Genomic DNA, 25609 nt, shown 5'->3' on the forward strand with positions numbered 1-25609 from the left:
GGATTTAGCAGAGAAGGTAGCAGAGGAGGTTCACCTTGCCCAATCTCCAACAAAAACCAACCCAAACCAAACCAGCAAAACAAAACCTGGAAATACGCACCAGACACTTCTGAGGTCTATAGTCTTTACTTGGCAGCCACACAACTGGGGGTGTTGCCTATTCTGGTCCTTTCTTCTCCAGAGTCCAGTCTTGCCGGTCCCTCCTCAAGAACCACACAAATTCCTTTCCTTGTCTTATGTCCAGAAATGGAATTACCATCCTTTGCTCTATGTGTAGATCCTTGGACCCTTACCCTTTGGTAAGGAGCTTATCAAGAGTTCTTGCTTTAAAATGCAGCATTCTCTGGGGCATTGACATTTCCCCAAGTGATTCCCCATGGAGACTGAAAAGTGGGGCTGACCTTTGTGTCTTTGGTATAGTGTGGACCAGAGAGGCAGCCCCTGTTAAAGTAGGACCCTGGAGACAGAGGTAGCAATGCTGGCATGAGAACGTACTATCACTTTCCACCACCTTCTTCCCACCCTTGGATTCTCTGACTGCAGAAAAGGGGGAGGGAAAGAGGGAGGAGGAGGTCATATTTGGACATCCATGGGGTAAGACTAGTCAAAGTGATCCTCCCTCTCAAGAGGCTATGAGGTGTAATTTGATATGACAGCAGTGTAATGCCTGGTCATATTAGGTGCTCAATAAAAGCATTTCCATTTTCCCTTAATCGTGATGAACATTGCCTTCACTCCCCACAAACCTGACAAAAAATCAGCCAAGACAGTAAGAAACCCAGGGCTGACCTATGGTCAAGCTCATTTTCCAGGGCCATCCAAGCCTTGCCATCCTGTGCTCAAAGAAACCTCCCTGAAATGAGACTGACATACACAGAAAGCCTTGGGTACATTTTGTTTTCACAGAATAACGCTCACCCTCTTGTTTCTTTGCGCTCAACGACATGATGATCCTCAAAGGAATCCTTACAATTCTCTCTGGGAAGTTTGAATGCCTCTTGTAATTTAGTTCAACAGCTTGTAGGTATCACAGAGAAACTTACTACTCATGGAAGGAAAATGGACCCCCGCACCTGATACTGGACACCTCTTAATGTCCACCTAAGGCTCCTTGTGACCACATGACTCTCCTTTTCCCCAAAAACGCTGGGAAGGGACCATCGGTACATGAGCTCTCACACCATTTGCTGCTGCTCTGTTTACTGTTCCTTTATTTACATAACTAGAGCTTCAACATCCTAACATGTTTTGCAAGCTGTCATGACATGAGAAGCTGGTAATCTGCTGTATTTTGCTTGCTAACATATTTTTGACATATTTTAGCTTTTGATTGTAAGATTGCATCTTTGCCTGCTACCATCTGTCTTGACTCAATGCAACTCTGGCATTTACAAAAACAGTGGGGTGTAGTATTTCTTATATACTTGGACTCTACCAGAAATATGCTATTTTCAGTCTTAACCAATATGTCATGCTTTCACACACGAAGTCTGAAATGTTTGATATCTTGCGAGATCTGCCAGGGATAAGGAACATGTCTTCACATCCAATTTGGCAGAGATGAGAGATGCCTTAATGAGGAGAAGGGAGCACTATCCAACTTCTAAGCAGAGGTGGCTTTTTATGTGGTTTATACCCTCTTGACTCTGCTTTATCAGCATGATTAAGATCTTCTGTGGAAATACATCTTCTTTTGGACTTTGTAAGCTCCCAATGGCCAACATTCTTGAGGCATATTTTTCAGTATGAAATAGTTCTCCACCATCATTTGGCAACAAGGCATCTTCTACAGGGGGTGTTTTTCTTATTCCTACATTTACTCTTTAGGGAAAGTTACCCCAGGTTGGACCCAAAGGATTAGCTTGGTTCATGTCTCTGCTGACAACACAGAGGAACGTGAGGTTGTGTTCAAATAACGTGTTGGAGGAAAGGCCAAAAAAAAAGCACAGACCTAACACGCATTTATTCAACACCAAGATTAAATGAGTTTATGATGCTCTTGGATTACACCCCATAGGCAAGAAGCTGTCAACTATCAACATTTTCTTTTCTTTCCATGTTCTGAGATGAGTGTAAATATATTTGTCAAGGGAATATAGTATATGCTTGGTTCAGTACATGCCCATTTTATCAGAAGGAAAGCTCTGATTATCTGTAATCACAGTCAACCTATTTGTGGCTTTAAGAAAGGAACAGGGTGTAGTTTGGATTTACATATGGATCTGGTACCTTTTCAGATTCAGTTTTTTTTAAATCATGGAGATACATTTATTGAACTATCTAAAGCCAAGTTTTAAAAATTTTTTATTTTTATGTAATTTTTAAAATTCACCTTCCATTTACAGTTATTACAAAATATTGGCTATATTCCCTGTGTTGTACAGTAAACCCTATCTTACACTCAGTAGTTTGTACCTCCCACTCCCCTACCCTCATATTACCCCTCCCCTCCCGTTGTAACCACTAGTTTGTTCTCTATATCAGATTGTTTTGAATGCTGTTTTAACCTTTGTCTTGAATACGCATAACATTAGGCATATCTAGTGCAAAAGTCCATTAATGATAGAGAAATGATTTTGGTCATCCTGGTCTGGACCACTTCTAGTTGATTTTCTGCCTTGCTGTATACTGTCGATTGTTCAGAAGCAGCTGATTGTGGGATTTTGGTACTAAACACATCAACTGAAATCATTATTGTCCAAGAGATCGAAGACAGGGGCATTTTAGACATTTAACTCCAATGTGTTGTGGCTATAAGTGGAGTCCAAGCTGACCTGGAACCCAAATGCCCTTCTGCACCTAGTTAATGAGGACTGTGGCAACGGTGGAACTGAGAAAAAAGGCTGACACCGAGTCTCTGGGTGATTGTAGTTGTGAGTTGCTGGGGAGCAGGGATCTTGTCTTAGGTCCTCATCCTTTGTTGAATAAGATGGACTGAGGACTACAGTCAAGCTGTGAATTCATCAACAGGTACTTAATTGAACTTTTATGAGGTGACATCACTGACAGTGGATTAAAAAAAACATACAGAGGGCAGATTCCCCATGCCTGAAAGATTTATAGTCCATCTAGGAAGACAAAACTCATTTTCAAGGAAGCCATTAATTGCTAAACTAGGCTGTAAGGACAACAGGAATTTAGAGAAAGGAGATAATGGTGCAGCTTAGACTGGGATTTACAGAAGAGGGACAGGGCCTGTGATCAGAAGACTGACCAGGACTGAGGTACATGGAGAAAAAGAAGGAAGAGTGTGTGAAGAGTAGGAGTAAATAGACATGAACAATAAAATAAAGGGATGAACTAGATGTGCAAAGGGGAAGGATCTGACTTCACTGACAGAAACAGGTTGACGCTGAGGTATAAGACTGGTGGGTCGCTGAGCTAGATTAAAACACTCTGGAAAGTTAAAGGAATACTCATCTTTGTGTGGAAGATAACAGACCATTACTCCAAATTCTCATAAGCAAGAAACAATGTAAACGTGGGTTTTTTTTTTTTTTTTTTTTTTTAGAAAGACTATAAAGGAATGGTATGAGGGAATCTGAGGGATAAGAGGTGAAATGGAGAAAAAGCAGTGATTCTAGAATTAACATAAAAAAAGCCTGGATTAAATAAAGATAATAATACTTAAAGCAGTAACTTTCCCATACAGGGCATTTAGTATGTTTCAGGTATTTTTAGCCACTGATAATAATATTAAAGAAGGAAAAAGAGATTTCAGAAAAGCAAAGAAAGTTGGTCTAGGCTACATAAGCTAGTAAGTGGCAGGAAACGATTCAAGCTCCATTTAAACCATGCTCTTTTCCCTGCTTTACTTTGGGAGTCACTGGTATTTATTGAATGAGGAAATGATGTGAAATAAGTGCTTTATAAAGGTGAACATGGTGGCCGTATATAAGAAGGATTAGAAAGAGGAGAGACCAGGGGTAGTAGATGAGAAGGGTCTCCCTTGGGTCCTGTCATTGGAAACAGAAAGGAAAGAATAAACATAAGAAATATTGCCAAGCAAGAACATGGGACCTGGTGACCGATGGTCTAAATTATTGAAGGGCAGAAGAGAGTGAGGACTAGGGAAAAAAAGCCTTCTCACTGAGTGGTGAGAAGGCCGCTGGTGACCTTGGGAACACATTTTCAGTAAAAGGATATTGATGGAAGCCAGCCTGCAGGTGAGGAAGGAGTGAGTCAGTGGTCAGGAAATGGAGGATGTGGGGGCAGACCACAGATCTAAGAAACTTGGAAGAAAATAAAGGAAATAAATAAAACAGTCTTCTGAGGAGGTTTCAGAGTCAAGAAAAATAATTTTTTTTTTGAAGAGGGGAAAACCTGTGCACATTTGAAGACAAAGAACAGTATGAAGGTAGGAGGAACGTAATAAAGGAGCGCAAGAAAGAGGGGCTTCTGTGCTTGGAAGGGGTCAAAGGTGACGGGAGGGGGTGGGTTAGACTCATCAGACTGCCCGGCAGAACTTTCCATGATGAGGAGAATGTTCTATATCTGTGCTGTTTTGTACAGTAACCACTAGCCCCACGTGGCAACTGAACTCTTGAAAAGTTCCTAGTGAGACTGAGAAACTGACTTCAATTTTGCTCAATTTAAATTGATTTAATCTAAATAGCCACATATTGTAGCAGCTAGTGGCTACGCCATTGGACCCGTTGCGTGACCCTTAGAGAACCAAAACTTCTGTCTCTTGGATGAGGGAACCAAACTCTTCCTCTGATTCAGTAAAAGAGAGCAGAGAGGGAGACAAACCAGGGATGTTTCATGTGCGGGGGAGGAAAAGTGAGTTTGCCTCTGCCTCCTGACCTTGATTTTTAGTGGTTATACCTTGGTGATAGCCACACTTTTAGAGCATTAGGTGAGGGGAGCCCATCTAAGTGATAGGGATTTGAAATTCACCTCCCCATGTAGATGTCACAGTCTGAGTCTGCATGGACCAGATGAACTGAAGAGTTGCCAGATCTCATCTGGCACCACCAGTACTCACCCTCAGCCCATCTGCTGCACTTGATCAAGACGCTCCTTGTCCACATGAAGGGGAGATGAAAGGGGCTCTGGCAGGTTCCTTGGGATGAGGAGACCATTTCTCGAATAGATTTTCCTGGTGTCTGAGTGACAACAAAGCCCTTCTCTGATTTCCTAGACCCTGTTCTGCTTCCACACGTCATGGTTACTTTGGATCTGGGTATTTTAGAGCCAAAAGGAGGTGATTCCCCCTCAGAATAGTTTCACTTAGACATAATAGAAGTTGTTTTCCTAAGAATTTCCCATGGAGAGAGAGGAGTGTGTGTCCTGCCCTGTACTTCACAGGTAAACAAAGGGAGAGCCCCCAGTAGGCACCCGTGGCTTCCCTGAGACAGCATCACCCATCATTCAGCGGCGCACCCTCCCCTAGGTGGTGGTGTGTATTGTCTGGGCTGTTTTTCATAGCCTCTGCAGCTGGGAATTCAAGATGCTATACTTAGGCAGAAGTCCATTAAGGAATTAATTGATATGAGCCAGAAGTTGATTGCCATTTAAGTACTCAGCCTCCACCATTGCCAAGTTTCCCTCTTTGCAGAAAGAACCGAGCTTGCCTGCAAACTGGCTCATTCAGGATGCGAGCGCAAGATGGAATTCAACCTTTAATATGCTACAACACCTGCTTGGAAATAAAGGGGCTCTGTGCCTTTTTCCCCAAGGAGTTGACAGCTGACTTCATTACAGAGGAATCTGGCGGAGATGGTCGTGGCTACCCCTCAGCCTGGGGAGGCACTCACCCAGGATCGCACCAACCAGACCTGAGTGTTGGGATCCTGCCAGAAACCCATGCTGGGTCATTTTACCCTAAATCATTCCTCTTCCTTGAACTCTCGGAGTTTTCCGTACCTTTGGTAGCACTCCCCGACACGAGGGAGATGGTGAGAGGCTCCGGCCTGCGAAGCCAAATGGAGAAGCGTTTGCAGGTGTACTCTAATGGGATCTGGAGTTTCAAACTTCCTTTCTCAAGAGTTCTGCAGTATTGCACCCCAAAGGGCACGAAGGCAGGGCTGCCATGCTCCATAGAGTGGAACTTGAGGGTTCATCGGAATCCTTGTTCAAGCTCTGGAACAGACCCAGCGCTGCTCCAAGGAGCTTCACCCGGCCTAGAGGCCGCCTCTGGTTCTTGACCTCCCATTTGGGCTGGAAGACTGGTTACATGCATCAACTTCCAAAGCGGAATGTCAACCCTATCACCCATCAGCATAATTTCCAAAGCATATTCACCTGGCCTCCGTTAGCAACATTTAGAGCATATTTGACTTGCAACAGAGAATATTGACTTTCTACTATTTTTTTTAATCCTTCATCCTTAAAAAAATTTTATCTGAAATCTAAATATCCAGGAACGAGGGCAGGCTTCTATAGCACACATCCATTTGCTCCACCTGAAGCAATAGAAATATGAAGGCCACAGAGCAAAAGCAAAACTGCACATGATGCTAATATACAGAAGTCATAGAATTATTTTTAAGCAAACATTGAAAATAGTCTGGAATGAGAAGAGTTGGGAAAAAAAATAATAGTTGATGCTGAAAGCCAAAACTGGCAATCCAAGAGTGGGACCTGGCCTGAAAGTCTATCTCATATGGCCCACACAGTGGGGGGTGGCAGAGTTTGAATAACAAACAGACTCGGCTGCCAACATTTAGAAGTTGGCACATGGCACGTAACCACCCGGATTGCTGGCTTCTCCTGAGACACCGGGCAATCTGGCCTCGGCAAGCTGCCCTCCCTCCAGGCAACAGTTGGGGTGGGTGATGCGGGATTTGCTCCCTGGGTGGCCAGAGTCCCCGCTGGGCCAGATTTCTCACTCATCCTGGACCAGGTGGAAGGGTTGTAGGGTTCTGGGTCATTTCCTCCCTTTCTCCTTTCAAAGCGTGCCATGGGCTATGCTACTTCAGAGTTAAAATAATCATGACATGCCCAGTTGTTAAAAAGTAATGTGGGAGAGAGTCTGAGGCCCACACTACTTTCTGCTCCTTGGTGTTATGTTCAGATTTCTAGTCTTGAGTCCAGTATGCCTAGCTCGGCCCACTGGTTCCAGCTGTGGCTACACCAGACTCACCCAGGGCCCTTGGAGACCAGTTGAGTCGGACTCTTTGGGGAAGAGATTCAGGCAGTGGAGTTTTTGAATGTTCTCCAGGTGATTCCAATGTAAAAAGGTCCTTGAAAAATCATAGAAATCTTTAGAGCAGTTTCTCATTTGGGACCTGATAATCCTTTGTTCTGGGGGCCTGTCCTGTGGGTTGTAGCATGTTTAGCAGCATCTCTGGCCTCTACCCATAGATGCAGCCACACTCCTCTTCCAGGTGACCACAACTGCATGAGAGCACAAAATTAGGGTCAGGAACAGGGGCTATTTTATTGGCCACTGGACTGTATATAAGGGCAGTGAGAAATTTCTTTTTGAATTAAGTGCTAGAAAAAAAAAATCTCTTAAGAAAGTGGTATAATCCTTCCTTTCAGTTACTGTTTTTTCCTTTACTACCAGGAAGCTCAAAGCCAATTCTAAAATGCATTCAAAACCAGAATTAAAGCAGAAAATAAGCCAGCTGCTTTACTGTATTTTCTCCCCTCTGCACGACGCTGCTTTTCCTATTAACGTTTTGTTAGTCTTTATTTAAGTTGCTGTATATTCTTAGGGAATGAATCAGGAAATAAATAGTAACAAGCAGAAGGAGGGAAGGACTGTTCCACACACTGTTCAGTGTTTACGACCCAAAGAATAGTTGGTTATAAAGAAGGGCCGGCTAGATTTGGACAACCTTGTAGTCGCTGGAGGATCAGCGAGGCATATAGGGGCAACAAGGACCAACTTCTTTGGTCTCCAACTTTGGGAAGAGGCTGAACTGTGCTTGTGTTGAAGGAGCCCAGTGGCCAGCTGTGCGGCAGCCTCGAGACTGGTAAGCACCAGTCTCCACTGCTTCCTATGAATTCCAACCCCTGCTGTTTACTAGGAGCCTGGGAAGTCCCTCAGAGGCAATGCTGTTAAAGGCAACCTGGGATCCATCCCTGGATAATACCATCACCTGCTTTCCTGTTTGTGAACGAAGAGCAACTTACTTTTAGTACAATATAACCCACTGATTAATAATCCGAAGTTTTAAAGCTTTTAAAAAAATCATCATGAAGTGTGGCTATTTCATTTTAAATGCAAAATCTTTGCATAGGCCAGAGATCTTAATTTTTTTAAATATAGCTGAGTATTTTAATTATGAATGTACTTGCATATTCTCAGCATACTTCATTATTTATGTAGCTGGTGAAAAACCTTTTTAATTAAATAGCATGCTGGCAATCCATTGTGAAATGTATAGATGCAGGTTTCCCTAGCATTAAAAAACTAAACACACACGATACATTCTGGCAAGCACACGCACATGAATCACTATGAGGTGCTTGCTTCTGAATGAGCCTAAAATTTGACCAAACTTTCTTTTATTGGTAACAAAGTAAGTAGTATGATTTTCCAGCACTCTGCATGGTTATTCCCACTCAGCGCACTCAACTAATCTGGAAATGGGGTAAAGCAGGGGTTTCAAAGAGTGACTCCCACATCAGGAACACAAGCCCCACCCGGTAACTTCCTAGAACCACAGAAGTTTGCGCCCCACCCCAGGCCTGCTGAGTCAGCAGTTCTGGCCGTCGGGCTGGCACCCTGCGATGTCACAAGCCCGCCAGGTGGTCCTGATGCAGGCTCAGGTTCGAGTGCCCTGGGGAGGTTGCACCTTGCGGTTTCGTGCATGGGCCCACTGGTGACAGGTGGTCACAATAAAATGAATCAGTCCATGCTGTAATTTTCCCATCAAGAAAAGTGCTATGAAGAGCCTCACTTGTTTAAGGTTGAGAGAGCTGCCTGAGGTCCTGTGAGTTTCAAAGAAGGCGAAAGAGTCACAGTGGGTGAAGGATAAGCAGGAAGTGCATGAAAGTCGCCCGTTATCATCAGGGCTATACTTACGGTCTTTGACTAAACATGTATGTCGGGGCTCAGTTTGCACATTGCTAGGCTCTTCTTTCCTCCCCAGAAGGATCTGGAATTAGAGCGCCTCCTCAGTCACCATTTTGTGGCCAGTTATGGTGTCAGCAATCTTCCAGGGACACCCCACGCCTGTGTGAAGGCCGATGACCCAGCTGTATCACCTCCCCAGGCTGGGGGCGGAGACTGGGAGGTGGGTGATTTGGAGAAGACCACGTGGAGAATCAGTGCCAGCCCGGGAACTCACAGCCGCCTGGCTCCCCACTCCGTGCTTTGTCTTCTGAATGAACAAAGCTGCTTCTTAAGTACACATAAGCCAAACTGCCTCTCAAATTGCAGCCATCTACTTTGAGTTCAGATTTGCACAGCATGACATGAATTGGGCTGCAAATTATGCAGAAAACAGCCATCACATCCATCTGTGATGTCAGAATCCGCCAGTACACTGTGACCTGGTGGTATCCGCGAGAATATGGCGCACCTCGGGTCCGGTCCCCTCCCTGTGCGGCGTGATGCAGCTCCTTCCAGCTGCTTTTGGCCCAGTGAGTTAAGGTTAAATATGACTGAGGTTATGCCTGGGATATTCCCCAGAGCAGAACTCATTTCCAAGGGTGCAGGCAATTAGATTTTTTTAATGGCAGTGTAACTAGAAAAAGAAAACACACAAATACACTCTTACCTAATGGTAAACTGAATTTATTTCCTCTTGGAAAACAATTCCAGTAATCTCCAGGTTCAGACCGCAGAGTAAACATTAATAACAGTAACATACAGGTTAGTTCAACTGATTCAAGAATTTGGCTGTGTGAAATCATTAAGGAAAACCTTGAACACTCAAAGCTTCAAATGGGTCCAGGAAAAAAATTCTTTGACAGTCTACATAACAACTATTGCATATATAGTGATGCTACCTGTCACATTGCAAGGCTTACAAATATATATACGGGCCTTATCCAGCTGTGGGGTTCTGTTCTGTGAGAACATCTCTTCATGGTTTGCAAGAATCTTCAGCAATAAAAAATAGTCTTGGATTTAACCGTTGATATACCAAAAGAGAAATTCTAGGCTTAAGTGTTAAGAAAAGGAAGTCCAAACACAGTCTCATGTGTAATAGAGTTGTTTTAATCTGTCTTCCTTGAAAATACTTTCTCTTAAGCCATTTTGCTCACATTAAAAAAAAAAAATCTTGCCTGAATAGGGCCCAAGTCCACTTGTCTTTATAAGACCATTTTAGTATCAGACGACATAATACAGGTGAGACACTTTATATACATGGGGTCTAGCCGGTGCTCAAAAGTTCAAACACATGAACATCCAACAGTTTTGATAATACAAGTTTTATGGTACAATACAATGTTTCTGAATAATATACATTAACAATGAAAGTTTCGTGCAAAGAGTAAAACGTGTTCCCTTTTTGTGCCACAAAAGTCATTCTCCTTGGGAGACCGTGCTTGCACTAACTGCTGTGTTGGGTCATCGTATGATTCTGTAATGAAAAAGAAAGGGGGAAAAAGCCTTAAGTGACTGTATTTTCATCAGACCAAGTATCTGAATGCTGACTGGTTTATAAGGACTTGAATACGGTGTTTCTGCACCTGGAGGCGTCGGGGTTCACGGGGGCCGATTCCTCTCTGTCCCCAGTGAGTGCCAGGAGGGAGGGCAGGGCCTGCGGTCCTCCCATCTCCGCCGCTGCCATGCTTCCTAGGGTACCTCCCACCCGCCACTGGCTCTTCTTATCAGAATACACCATACTTTCAAACGCCAGGTAGCACTATTTTAGCAGTTATATTTATCTGTGCATTATTTCCATTAATTACAGATGCTTTTGTTCTACTGGCTCTTAGAGGGTGAACATCTCGACAGCAGAGGCTCTTTCTGTCCCTGAATATAGACTTTAAAGGCAAGAGCTGCCCAGACAACAACTGGCAGAGGGGGCAGGAAGCTTCTCCAGTTCCTCTCCTTGGGGTGGGCTCCGGGCTGGGTCCCAGCCTGGCCCAGGAGCAGATCTGCAACTGCTCCCCATCCCCAGCGGGCGCGGTCTCTGCTGTATTCTGGTAGCCTTCTCTCCATCCACACAGAAAGTCCCCTTTCTAAGCCAACGTCCTGTTTCCAAATTGGGAGAGGGCAAGTGGGCTACCTGGGCAACTTACACGTACAAGCTAGGTCCTGGGGTGAGCCCTGGGAGGGTGGGCTCCATTTCTGTGCCCGTGGCCTGCATGGGGGGTGGTCCCACACCCACAGGACGTTCGTTCAGAGCAAACACCTGGAGGTGGCCTGATTGCCACATCCCCCCTCTGCACTTCCCCTGAGCCCTGTTCTCCCACCTCTCACCATGTACCCCCCGTCCCCGTTCCTTTGATCAGAACCTTGAGGCCCACCACAAAATACTACTGCTACCAGGCTCCTCCCTTCTAAACTTGTGTTCCCCCTTCTCTGATTTCCCATTGTACTTTATACTGCTTATATTGCACGCATCTTAGGTCTTGTCTTTGGTTATCTGCGGTGCCGGCTCTCTATGTCAGTAATTCTGGTCTTCACTCATTTATTCATTCCTTCACAAGCATCTGTTGAACACCTGTGTCCCCCCAGGTGCCACCCCAGCATTGCAGTCCTGGGCAAAGAGGGTCTGGCCAGATGGATGGCTGACTGGCTAGGCAAGGACTCCTGGAAGAAGGATGGTCCCAGATTTCATGTCTCCAAAGTGCTCATGGTCTAAAGAGAGTCCTGTGCGCACTTTCTGGTAAAGCAACATGGCAGGATGAGTTAGGAACGACCACAGAAATATCATGCCCGCTAACCCTGCCTGGCTTTTGGGGAAGACTTTGCAGTGGATGTAACTCAGAACATTTTAGTTGAGGCTGGAGACGTGAAGAGGCATTTGGGATGCAGGGAGGGCACTCCAGGCCAGAGACCCACGTGGGTAAAAGCAATGAAGCAAGAAGATGCAAGGTCTGTTTGTGGACCTGCAGTGCCGACTGGGTGGACTCTGGAGTGGCCTGAACCAAGGGTACTGATGAGAAATGAAGGCAGAGAGAAGTCCGGGGCTAGAGGTGGAAGAGCCTCTGAACCCTGCAAAGGACTTCAGCCTTTGTCTTGTAGGTGAAGAGGGACTGTGGAAGTTTTTCAACAGAGGGCTTTGTCTTTGTTGTCTTTAACTCTCCCACCAGTCTAGCCAAAATGCCTGCCCAGTGACAGGGGGTGAAGGGGCAGGGGCTTGACTTCCAGGGTTACCCAGTCAGGGCTGAGAGCGCCAGTGAGGGAGACGGAGACTTGTGAAGGGGACCCAGGTCTTCGTTCCCTACTTCACACTAAGCCCATCTTTTAAAGAAGACTAACAACAAATGAGGACGTTGTTATTTCAGTCACCCTTATTTAAAACATGCCATTTTTATGAACCCAGTAAAAGATAAGCTGGAATTTTAAAATTATTCTTTGTAGCACAGAAGTACATACAGGAGCAGACTAGTTTTATACCAAAGCTTTTTTCTTTATATTGATTCTAAATAAATACTTCTGCGATATTTTTTCACCAATAGGGTAATCAAAATACTGATGCACCCTAAAAACTTTCCTATCCCTTTAAATACCAACATAATTATGATCAAAGAAGTTACAAACAGTAAAAAAGTTCAATTACTCAAAATGCACTGTCTAAATTTTCTCACACATTTTCCTTTCTCCAAGAGTCAAGTCTGATCTTATAGAAAGGTTTTTTTTTTTTTAATTTAAAAACTTAAGAAAATAAGGGAGGTGGGTATAGCCTAAGTGGTAGCGCATATCCTTAGTGGGCATGAGGTCCTAGGTTCAATCCCCAGTGCCTCCTCTGAAAAATAAATAAACAAACAAATAATAAACAAACAAACCTAATTACCTCCTCCTCCAATAAGTAAGTAAATAAATAAATAAATAAATAAACCCAGCTGTATATAAAATTTAAGAAAATAAATACAAGAATCTATGACAATAGTTATCTAAATGATAAGACATTGACAGGAGGAGGTGTGATTTTTTTAAAACCATAACCAGAGTAAAAAAAAAAGAAATTATTTAATTTTAATTATTTAAAAATATTTAAGTGCATACTATAGACATTCTACATTCAGTTGAATTTTAGAGGTTAATAGAGGAAGCTATACTGCCATCTCTCTAGCGATTTTATGGCCGATATTGAGATACTGCAAAACAAAAATCTAAAAAAAATTGGCCGTAAGAGTTGGCAACAGTTGTTTCTTGGATGCTTTCATCCTAAACCAAAGCCATACAAGTCTCTTCAGAGGTGCAAAGAAATGAACAAATACATATTGCAACAGATTGAAGTTGCTACTATAAAGGATTTATGCTTTGCATATTAAGAGAGAAGACTATAAATCATTTGTGAGAAGGACAAGAGTATGGCTTGTGAAGTTCAAGCTCCAACAAAAATAAAGAGCTCCAATATAAATAATGTCTAATTGGGAAATCTGGCGTAAAAGATGGTAAAGGCAGAAAGTCCTCTTGGTGTGGAGATACCTGCATACCATTGAGATCATTTATTGTCTTTCTTTTTTTTTCTTTTTCTTTGTTTCTAGGGCTCAGCTGAGAGCAAGGACAGCTCTCCCCACCCCCCTAGTCATCGCGTCCACACTGGCAGTGACTCTCAAGGTAGGAAGGGGGCATATTCCTCCATGGTCTTGGAAAATGGGCAGATTTACACTGAAAACAAACAAAAAAAGAAACTCGGGTGATTTTGCTCCAGTCCTCAAAGGCTTGTCCTCACTACGTTTGAACGTCCCTGGGATGTGTCTGCTCCCCTCCCTCAGGCTGAAAATACAAATGGCCTGATTTCATTTTCTAAAGGAAGGAATGAAGGTCTGAGCTGCACACGTTACTGGGTTGGCTTTTAGGAGTTAAGGAGAAAGATGAGGAGCGTTAGTCTCCAGAATTCACTGAAGATCCTCTGATAAGAGGAACAAGAAGTCACGTCATGGGAGCCCTCCTCGTATCTGGTGTTTTTAAAATCACAGACATTTCTTCAGAGAAGGAGACAAGAAGCAAGTGGGAAAGATGAAAAGTAGAAGAGAAGTGCGAAGCACAGGGAGAGGGCAGGTGCCACGCATGGTTCACCCCTGCCCTGGCTCCTTGCCACGCCGGCCACGCCGGCCACAGAGGCCACAGCGCCCGCCCTGAGTCCCTGGAGCTCCAAGGGGGACGCGCAGAGCGGCCAGATCGCTGCCGGGCCATCAGCAAGCAGCCTTCCCCTCTAAGAGTTTTCTGCTCTTTAGGTCTGGAGGAACCACTGCACTAGAACAAAGCAGTGGGTAATCTCACCCATTTTACACAGCAATTCACAGTCCCTAAAGTACTTTAATGCAATGACAGGTTATGAGAAAAAATATCTGTTCCAATGAAGGGAAAGTGTTTTACATAATCGAGGAGAACATCAGTGCAACATCGACGTGGGTGGGGGTGGTGATGACAGAAAAGGAAGTAGGAAGAGAAGAAAACTTCTGCAATCCCACAGAGAGCCATATTCTACTCTGCAAAAAGCCATTTCTTGGAGACCCCATGTCTAAGTAACTGAAAATTGCAAACCATTAATCCCAGTTATGAACAGTTGTTTTACACGAGGGGGGTTTGCGTTAAAAAAAAAAAATCAAATTCACCACACACCTTAAAGCTTCAAAGACGATCCATGTAGGTACGATACCTTAGTAGCCAGGTTTCAGGGGGAAAAAAAGGAAAAGAAAAAAACCCCACTCTCTTTACTGTAAAGGGCCCCACTTGGAAGGAGTATGTTCTTTTTTTCTCTAAAATGTGAAATTAAACTTAGAAAGCTAAAAAACAGATGAGGACCTTAAAAATTCCCTTCTAGCATTATGTACTTCTTTTAAAATATGAGATGCTTTTCATTTTACAAGACTGGAATTCTCATTTTGGGCTTGGCACCCTAACACATGATTAATTCAGCCTCCGCCTTTCTGAGAGCTGACCGCATTCACTGGTCAAAGGGTTTAATCCTATTTAAAATGCAATCCAAACAAAATATTTTTAAATAAAAATAAAAACCCCTGATCGCCTGAAACTGTTCACCTTGGCCAAACTATCCCATTTTCCTGTGCTCTTGATGTGAATTTAAATATTTGCACCTAGGACAATGATGAAGCTAAGCTCTGGAGGAAAGCCAGAGGGAATCCACCTTCCCAGGGTGAAAAAATTCAGTGCCCAGCCCCAAAAGTGGCGCCCACAGATCACCCTCACTCATACAGTATTTTGGCAGAGACCACATCTTGTCTGTGCTTTGTAATCCTCTGTTGGCATCGGCAAAATGTAAAGTAGCAAAGGTAATAAAAATAAAAACTGTGTTTGAATGGACGTTTTTGTGAGATCTGTTGATTCAAAGATGTTAATCATTTTTTACCATGACTTGTCTATTTATAGCCCTTTGTCTCAAATTCTGACAAGCTTTTAGAACTAAGAAAAAGAGGCAGCATGCTATTTTAAAAAGGAATGAAAAAAAAACAAAAAACCAAGCTTTTCACTAATTCACCATGCCATTAGAATCCCGAATTTAAACTGCAGTTGTATTCAACTTAAATGAGATGTTTTCCAACCAGAAGAAACAGTAGGCAATTGTGGCTTTGCAACAATACAAGGCGGGAAGAAATGAAAGAAATATAAAGATTAAATGTGGCTGTTTCTTTCAACAGATGGTGACAGCACCATGGCAGTGTGTTGTTTTTTTAGTTGAAGAACGCACACATCCGTGATCAATCATCACTGATTAACTAATTCTATTACCCTCCCTTTTATCACGAGGGTTGGACCTTTATCTGTAAACACTATGGATAGTCACTATGCTCTTATTTTTCTAGAAGCATATTCCAGTACACACACAGTCGTGCAGTTCCAGGCTGCAAACAGAATTCTACATTATCATCCACCTTTAAGCACTACTGCTTTAAAAAAAAATTTTTTTTTTAAACAAAAGCAGTTGGTTTCCAACAGGCTGGATAATAAGTCTTTTGACCTGCATTCTTCTTTGACCCATTAAGGTCACCCCTGTGCTCGGGCACAGAGCTGACTTAGGAAATGCCTGCAAGTCCTACATTTCATCTCCTGCCCACTCAAAATAAAGCTTTCTTTAAATGTGTCTGTACGGGTCCCTGAAGGCCAAAGAGGGATCCCTGTAGTGGGCAATGGAGGGACAGAAGCTTCTGCCTTTATTAATGAATGCAGACCATTATGAGTCTGGCCGGCTCCTTCCCTGTTCCCAGAAGCATATACTGTACGTGACTTAAAATGCTAGAATATTGACACAAAGCGAGCCAGGCACCCCTAAGGAAAATTACTCCTTGGATATAATGTAGGCTCATAACAGCTATTAGAGTACAAAATAAAACCCTCCGGGATCAAACTGACATATACCGCATTCTACCTAGTCCTCAAACATTAGAAGAATTTCTTTGTGAAGGCACTCTCAAGGACAGCATTAAACTGACTTTTGTAGCAGTCTGCAACAGCTTTTTGGCTTAGAGCTTTTAGTACTAAATCTCTGGTTTGAATCAATATAAGTACTATATCTTCTACATTAATCAATACATTTGGTTCAATACATGTTCTATTAAATTATACTTTCTAATCAAGACTTTTACATTTCCACCCTCTCTCTTTTTTCATTCTCAACTTCTTTTTGCTAGTAAAACAGTTTTAAAAGTGTACACAGCTAACGAAGACAGGATACTTAGGGAAAAAAAATACAATGGCAAAAGGTAGACTTTAAACGTCTTAGTAACATTAACAGGATGTGAAAGCAATAAATTAACATTTTCAAAGTCCACACAATTACAAAAGTAATCACAGTTTAAAATTAATTAAAAGTGAATTGCTGCAGCTCTGGAAGAAACATTAGAATGTTCTGAAAATTAAAGTGAAGACCCAAATCATCCAAAATACCAACCAGACCCCGTTTTACCACCCCGGAGTTTCCACTGTCTACAAATTACATGCTTCTGGCTGGAGACATTTGGGGTAACTGTTTTCATGGGTCCTGCCTGGTAACATCAGGAACATGTATGCGGGCGTGTGCCTTTTGGTGAGATGTTATATTTTAATAAATATTCTTAAATGATAAATACATAATATTTCCCACAGAGCTTTGAGAATCTAAAAACCGTATTTGTACCAGGGATTTTCATAACCAGGGAGGCTGACTCACAATTTTTTGGTAGAATTTACTAAAATGAGGTTCTACTCTTTTATTTTGATAAATAGCAATGGAATTTCCCAAATTGTCCTCATGTGCTTCTCCCCTCTCTTTAATGCCATGAATGTTGCATTTATGATCATGTTTGCACGGACAGAATCTCCCTTTTTATTTTTTCATATGGTAATGTCATCACCATGAACTTAGAGAGACACTGATGCATTTTCTTTTGACATTTAACAGTTCACATGGGCTTGGCCTGACATCTTGAAGCATTTTCTGGATGACACTAAGCTATATGAAAGCAAAAGGTGAAATGGCATCATCAGACGTGATCACAAAAATATAAGCTATGCAAGACAGAAAAGGACTATTGGGTTATTTAGTTTGTCCCTTTGCTGGACAAAAATTGTTCTATAAAGTTGACACTCTGGGCTAGTTTTAAATGGTTTTGGCAATGAAGCTTCCATCACACCTCCCACAGGAAGCGACTTCACATTCTAATAAGACCTCACCGAAGGACGTGTTGTTGCTGTTCTCTGGACATTCATGCCAAATAACCCTAGGAAAGGCTGAGCTGAGATAATCCTGAAGCATGTGGACTTGGGCACGGCCATGAGTCTACACTGAGATGCCTTGACCATGTATCCGTAGCATAAAGTTCCTCTGTCTCATCTTAAGTAACCACAGAGACAAGCCAGTAAGCTACTCCTTAGCCACACAAAATAGGTCAATCGCTTTGTTTCACAGAGGTCTACAGATAGATTCTAGAAGGCCAGTGGGACCAGGTTTCCCAGCCTCAGCGTGACTACAACATTGGGCCGGTCAGTTCTTCATTCAGCAGGGCTACGCGGTTGCACTGGAGGACGTCAGCAACTCCCCAGCCTCTGTCAACCAAATACTAGTGGCACCTTCCCAGCTGTGACAACCAGAAATCTCTAGAAATAATTGCCACATACCCCCGGTGGGGGAAAAATCATCCCTGGTTGAGGACCACTGCCTCACAGTGTTTTGAAAACACACTGAGCTTGCTAAGCCATGTGACTCAGTCTTCAGTCTCAGAGGTATCTCGCCCATCAAAATGGGAAAAAGAAGGCCAGCAAAAGGGACACAGGCGCACCGCATGGCGCTCCAGGGCGTGGCATTTAAAGTGCAGTGAACGGCGAGGCTGGGCATTTGTTAAGAAATCAAGGAAAAGATTCTTTGAGATATATAATAAATGGCATTGCTTCTGTGGAGAATTGAGTGTCTCCAAAAATGTCCACCCATTCAGCAGTTTACTAACAGCTTTCATGAACCATCAGTGAACAAAGGTGGTACATTTCAGTGGCAAATAATCAATGCTGCTTTAGGAATATTGACAATCTAGTAAAGTATAAAAGGGACCTAACTATGAAACTCTGGATATTCACATTTAGGGTATGGAAACAGCTATCCACTCTGAACAAAGCGCAGAGCTGCCATCCCTAACTTGCTGGTCTAGATTCAGCAGCAGGAGGCAGCTACCCCTGTAAGTGCTGCATCAGAGAACCAGAGAGATGCTTTCAGAGCTGGGAGGGTTATGGCAGCGCCCGTTCCAATATCTCATTTTATAGATGAGGAAGTTAAGTCCCCAGGGAGTGTAGGCCAACTTTCAAGCTCTTCGAGCTGCCCCGGGGGCTGAGCTGGCTTCGGGGCAGAAGCAGCTGCTGAGTGGTGCTGGTTTCTGGGTTCAGATCCCGGGACTGGGCTGGCTGCGGAGACGACATGCTCACTGGCAGGGTGCTCAGCAGCGACAGAGGACAGGTTGCACGGGCCACGGAGAAAGGGCGCCTCACCTCTGTGAGAGGCTGTGGGCTGAGTTCTCAGAGGAGTTAGTGCTCAGTGTCGGAGGAGGACGAGGAGAGAAGAGAGAGATGGTCTCCAGGCCAGGGGAGCAAGTCTGAGTTGGGCTGAGAGCCGCAGGGGCGGTGCCGGGTCACCTGTGGGGCTGCAGATCCACCAAGCTGGGCAGGGACGGGGGTTACTTCGAATGGAGCTGATTTTCACCATTTTACAACGTCCAGTGGAGCTGGGAAAGCCGACGGGGTGAACAGCATCTCAAGAGCACCCACCTAAGGAGCCTAGCCTTAGTCTAACGTGAGTCTTCAGAGCCTAGGCAAAGAGTAATTTTTAAAAGGATGCCATGTTCACATTGCTAATATAGAACAATTTCTAGTGTTTTGACCATTAAACATTTCAGAGAAGTAAAACAAGCCACTCTGGCCGACCAGCTTCAAAAGGACCAATCCTGCTGACGGGTCCCATGTGGGCAATGTTAACCGGGTAACAATTTCGTTTCTCATTACGAACTTAAAAGTGGTAGTAAAATTTCAGTTGCTAGCTGACCCCTATCTGTTTCGCATACAGGATAGGTTTGAAATTTCCCTTTTCTGGAACTGATAAGAATCCGTACTATCTACTACATTGAGAAAACAAAAAGTGCCAAATTGGAAGAATAATCTAAAAAGAGCGAAATGGACACTGGGAAAATATTTTAGAAGCATAAAGTTTATTTTTAAAAGAGAACAATGAATTGAGCTACCTGTCTACATGCATGGAGCCAACAGAAAATTTAAGTCAAACTATAGAGAGCCAGCGAAAATGAAAAAGAGTCTGGAGCGTGAAGATTCTGCTCAGAGTCTAGAATTGCAGGATCCCAGCAAACTGTGGGACAGAAGGCTTTGCCAGGCAATACAGTCTAATAAGATATTCAGGGATTAAGTCAGTCCTTCACAGACAGATGTGTCCATGTGCCAGTTGTTGCTACACTTTAATTTTTCCCCTTGTAATGCTTAATTTATCACACTGGTGCTTTCTAAACTAGAGCATCTGTAAACAAGGTTAAGAATGACCTCCTTCCAATTTTACATCAGTGAACAGTGCCCCTTCTTCGTGCTCTAATTTTAAAGATACATAAATCTCTGGGAGGAAGGAAAAAGAAGCTTGGCTGATACTGAAATGTGTTCACCTTGGGCGAATACAAACTTCTCTGCCTGGCTCTGGGTGCACGGGACTGACTTGACGTTCAAGCCATACTCAGGCACCACCCCCCTCTTCCCAGTCAAACGCAATTAAACAAACTTCTACTAAATATTTAACAGCCTTGTGTAGTAATTAGCGGCAAATAATGGGAGCTTAAATGGATAACTGCTCAGAAATGTCCTCTTGCAAACATCACACATTTCCTGCTCCTCCCTTTTCTCTTAGATTTTGAATCCCGGAAGGTTTTTTGGTAAAGGATTTAGTTAGTGAAATTACCCATCGTCACAGTAGTCGGCCCAAGATCTTGCAGTCAAGTTGGGTTGTTTTTCCGCCAGCTGCAAGATTCCACTGGCCTTCCTTATTTAATGTCTGTTTTAAAAATCCATTGAAATTGAAAGTTATGTACCTAAAAGCTGTTGGAACAGGGCATTGATTTAAAAACTGACTGGCAGGCTTAGGATTTAAACTCTGGTCCACTAGATTCAAAAGGTCATCTGATTGGAATGGGAGAAGCACAAGGCATAGTAATTTATATTCAAAGGGTAACCTTTGTAGGGAGGAGGAGGAAGCAAGAACTCTTCCTGCTTTTCCACTCGATGTGGACAAGGGTTCCCTTCAGCCACCTCCCAATAATTATGAAAAATAGTTTATTGAACGGGGGCAAAAAGCAAAAGAAATGCCACTTCCTTATAGTGTAATATTTCTTTTATTAAAAACCCTGCCACACTCTCTAGGAGGTAAACTCACAGTAAGAGTAAGTCAACATGTTATAAATCATGAAGAGTAACAGAAAACCATCTCTCCCCATTGTAAGCAACCCAATGATTGTCTACTAGGGCGTTTGCTTTGTACATATACATACAAAGAATAGAGCTGTGAAAGGACAGTGTACCGATTTACAGAACTGACATAAACTGTGTAAGGATGAGTGTGTGTGCACATCCGTGCCTATGCGGGATGCTGGCGTGAGTGTGTGCTGTGGAGAGTGGGAGGAGTTACATATGTGCATGGTGCATGGGTTCTACAGGTAAAACCCTGCTGTTTGCCTTTGATCTGGGTGAGCTCATATTCCCACATGGAGAATGCATTTAGAAGGAGCCCCAAGTAGACCTTGTTTTAAATTCTAAGAAAGTCCTTTTAAAATGCAAGCCCAATTCTATTAGGGTGTCTCTTATTTTAAATTAAAAAAAAAAAAAAATCCTGGTTTGGAAAGAGGAGAAACAATCCCGCACTCAAGCTTGGTGCTTTTTTTCTGGCTTGTTCTCTTTCCCTGCATGTTTTCATGTATTATAGAAGGTTCCAAATCTCTTATCTTTAACAATCTCCTGCCACCTCGTCCCCTGAAATCATCCCTGTTTATGAGCCAGTGCACACAGGCACCGAGAGAGGAAATCAGGAATGCTTAAGTGCGTCTCTGCTCCTACATGGAACTGTCATGGGTCTTCAGATATGCTTGCATTCCTTCTTGTCCCTCATCTCTTCTTGCCCCGGAATCTTTCAGGTCTTAAAATGGCAGAGCTGCCCCTACTCTCTGGCCAAGAAGAGCCTCTATTTGCTTCATAAACCCACGCATTAAACTCCTGTTCTCTTCCCATTTCCTGGGCATCTTTTCTGACGCTGCTTCTTGGTCTCTGTGGAACAGTTTCCTCACCCCTCATGGTGCACAGAGCTCCTAGACAGACAGCCCTGTAACTCCCCCACACAAGGATGTGCTGTAGCTATGGTGAGAGTAATCTATAACCCTCGCGTCCTTATATAATTTGCTACTCCAAGTTAATTTTAATTCATTACAATAAAGCAATATAATTAAAAAAATAACTCCTTCAAGTGAAGTATTTAACATGATCCTGGAAGAAAGACAGCTTCCGCGAACAGAGGGCCAGGCAGCAGGCCTGGCGCACGCTCATGCAAATTCAAAGGTGAGCCGTAAACAAGCCCGCGCACCAACTCCGCCACACGGAAGACCAGCGGCGGGAGGCCTCACTCTAATCAGTCCTCCAAGGAACCTGCCGTACAGAAGTGGCACTTACTCTAATTTAAAGCCCTCATGCTTGCTTCACTGTTGCAAAATTTATAAAAGAATAACTTCATTACACCGCCTGGCACTTCAAACATAAATGCAAACCAGCCACAACATAGAAGGAACTGGACAAGAGAAAGAGAAACACTCCCAGAGTTGTTAACTCAGACATTCAAACGCAGTCTGCGTTTGGGCGTGCTTCCCTTCCTGAGGACGGGGTTTGCCGCGGAACTTGCCTTCACCGAGGACTTCTGCCACACCGTCCCTTACTTCCTTCTATCACGAGGGCCTGCTGCTCCTATAAATCTGCTTAGTAACACTTAAAATCATCCTAAGCAAGGCACACCCCTCGCAAAAATACATCTGGCTGTACATAAATGAATGCTATTCAGTGTTCCTTTCCTGGTCTGCAGAAAAGATTGATTCTGAACACACCATGATTACAGTTGCCATATCCTTGGGTATATATTTCAGACTCACCTAAGTTGTTGAAAAATTAATGCAAAAACATTTTTTCCCCTCTTAACCTCAGTCCTCCAGAAAGCCAGCTATAAGAAGGGTTAAGTGGAAACATTCTGCTGAATTCATACACAGCAATGGAGAAAAGTTTGTGTCACATCCTGAAATACACACTTTTAAGGAAAATTCTTTTTTCGCCCCGAATCAAAGAAATGCTACAGTAAAATATCTTCAGGCTAGATTCCTAAGCTACAATGCAGTTTGTGTCAGAACACACATCATTTCATGCTGAACTGTCAGCATCCTTCTCCCAGTCGTTTGGTGGGGGAGTGCAATGAAAAGACAAACCTCGAAGCCTGTATAAAAACTCCAGACCTCCAAGAAAGCACGCGTCACACACCACTTGGGCTGTGCACCCACAGCCTCGGAGGCCCCAATAAGGGAGAACTCCTTTCCCATTCAGTGATTCTCATCACCCACGTCCAAACGTGTGCTAAGATGTTGCTTCAAAGAGAAGAGGGTAAGCAATCAAAAAGCTTGAAAATGGTCATCCGTGGATGGCTAATAGGTAATGACCTGAGGGTGAAACCTCAAGGTGGCTCTCTCCAAAGGCAAATACCAGAAGACTTTTTCCCAGAGGTCCTTGAGAATTGGAGAGAGGCATTCTTGCTGATGGTAAGAAGAGAGACCTATTATGGGATGTTTACGCCAGGCTGACTGGAGGACAGATTGACACAATAGCTGTGAACATTAAAGCCATCGCCACCAAGATGCAGTGTGACGCGTTTCATATTATTCCTAGGATAAACAAGTGCTGAAATTAACTCCCCATCATCTTTATAAATTGGTTTTAGAGTGCTGAAGGCTTTTTTACATGCACGTCATGCAATATGTCGGCGAAGGTAAGTTTGTATTATTTTTCCTCTCCATGAATAAAGCAGGGCTAATCAGATGGAATGAATGAGCTAATTCAATTACAGGCAGCCTTTATTATACAATAAAATATGGATTATTGATCTTGCAGAGCTGGCAATGCAGGATGCAAATTCAGTGAGCAAAACCCGCAGATTTGAGTGTGACTGTTTTTAATTCCTGCTGAAATCTACTAGAATGTTTCTCACTTTGGAAAAACCACCGAAAGAAAACACCGCTGACTAACGAGACCCAGGGCTTCACGAGGGGACAGAAGAAAGGTTAAGTCATGGGCTGGGAGCCGGAGAAGGCCCCCGTGGGGGTGTAATCCCTCGTCACACGCCCACAATGGAGGGAGGAGAAACCGGCCGCCTCTCCGGGCCCGTCGGTGGAGTGCGAGTGAAAACTTATTGGTAGACCGAAATGTACTTCACAGGCATCTTGCTGCAAATCCAATCAAGTCCTGGAGGAAGAATGAACGCATTGTTGTGGCTCTGCACTTGGGAGGAGGGCTTGTTTGAAATACAACGCTGGACTGTCCGAGCCAAACCCTTTTGTCTTTCATCTCTGAAACAAAAAAATGCCACAGTCAACCCTGGTGAGGAAGAAAGCGGCTCCGAACATGAGGTCACGTGGAGAGGGAAGCCCACTGCAGCAGATGCTGAAGGGAAAAAGAAGTGAGCTCTGAGAGCCAGTGTGTGTTTCCACACCTCGGGTCTGCCTCCCACTTCCCCTCATAAACCTGCCCCGAGACAGCGGCGCGCTGATGGCTACTTGTCCTCCGCTGCGCAGCGCAGGCCAGGCTGTCTCCTGGGTTCCTTGTGAGCTCCTCCCAGCCCCTCCCCGCAGAGCCAGCCCTCCTCCTTTCAACCGGGTTCCCATCTTCTCTACCGTTTTATGGGCCATGGCCGAGTGCCCCCCACGTGGCCACACAAACGAAAATCTGCTCTTTCTCCTCAATTTTTTTTTTCTTTAAAAAGCATAGAAATGGGTTCTGTGCTTTGGTAGGCATCCCTCCAAAGCGTAGGTAAGCTACGTCCATGTGGCCTGTTGTCGAAAAAGCCTCCAACGAAAGGGAGGAAGGCGGGATGCCTAACAATCCTGCACAAAGTTGCAGACTGTTCGGCTACAGTCCAGAAAATGAATCCAATTTTTCATTCTGTCATTATAAATATTTCATTGCAAATGGTACTGATTTTCTGCAACTGTGGTTAAGCAAAGGGCCTCTGTGTGAATATTTAAGAAAAAAAAAAAAAGGAGGAAGACAACGAAGAAGAAGGGAGGGGGTATGAAAGGTTAGCAACCAATTAATTTCTCACTTTAAATGTAAAAGATTCTGGGAGAAATTCAACGGTGATGTAGTGTATGACTCAAAGAAGAAGAAGAAAAAAAACATTTACTCTGCTCTTCTTCTGACAGTTTCTCATAAAATATCTGCAGTCCATCTATCTTTTAGTACTCCAGGCTCCTCTGGAGAGCAGAAAATGGTGGTTTAAAGCTCTCTTCAGTGCCAGTCTGCGGGAGATTGCTTTCCACAGGACCCCCGCTGATGGAGGCCTAGGGGAAGAGGCCCAGGAGTTATTCAATCAGCCCGAGACTCTGGGGCGGCTGGGGGTCCTTTGAGGGCTGATTAGAAAGCTGCCCTCCTGTTGCCTGCCTCGGAACAGAACGAAATGAGCAGCCTCTTGCTGAGCAGATTCTGCAAGAAGGAATTTCACCTGTCATGGAGTTTGTCAGAATTTCAGGATTTATCTTGGTGCAAAATTAATAAAATACCAACCAGGATTTCAGGCTGACTACTCAGCTGTGTCATCTCAAAGTGATCTTTCACCCAAGAAAACCTGGACTGTGAGCACAGCCCTTCCTGCCCTACTTTTCCTTCAGAGGGTGAGCCCGGCGAGGGGACTAATACCAGCCAGACGTCAGGATGAGATTCTGAACCAATTACACACAAGGCTGAATTACAGGGTGGGCGCTACTGTCTTAATGTGTGACCTCCCATCTCGCCGCTGCGGTTCTGAAAGCTCTCCGG

The 25609-nt window shown here is 43.8% G+C and overlaps 1 protein-coding gene across 6 annotated transcripts in view; it reads right to left on the bottom strand.

Annotated features, from left to right (window-relative positions):
* Positions 1-9678: 9678 nt before the first annotated feature.
* ZNF521 (zinc finger protein 521) overlaps positions 9679-25609 on the bottom strand; it is a 262751-nt gene continuing 246820 nt past the window's right edge. For 5 of the 6 annotated variants that reach the window (XM_074352186.1, XM_074352184.1, XM_074352183.1 and 2 more), the window contains one exon: positions 9679-10487. In XM_074352186.1, the coding sequence (XP_074208287.1) occupies positions 10458-10487 (30 nt within the window). In that variant the 3' untranslated portion in view covers positions 9679-10457. The other variant, XM_074352182.1, reaches the window with a different exon arrangement.

This window comes from Camelus bactrianus, chromosome 24 (genome assembly GCF_048773025.1).
Source record: "Camelus bactrianus isolate YW-2024 breed Bactrian camel chromosome 24, ASM4877302v1, whole genome shotgun sequence".
Taxonomy (NCBI): Eukaryota; Metazoa; Chordata; class Mammalia; order Artiodactyla; family Camelidae; genus Camelus; species Camelus bactrianus.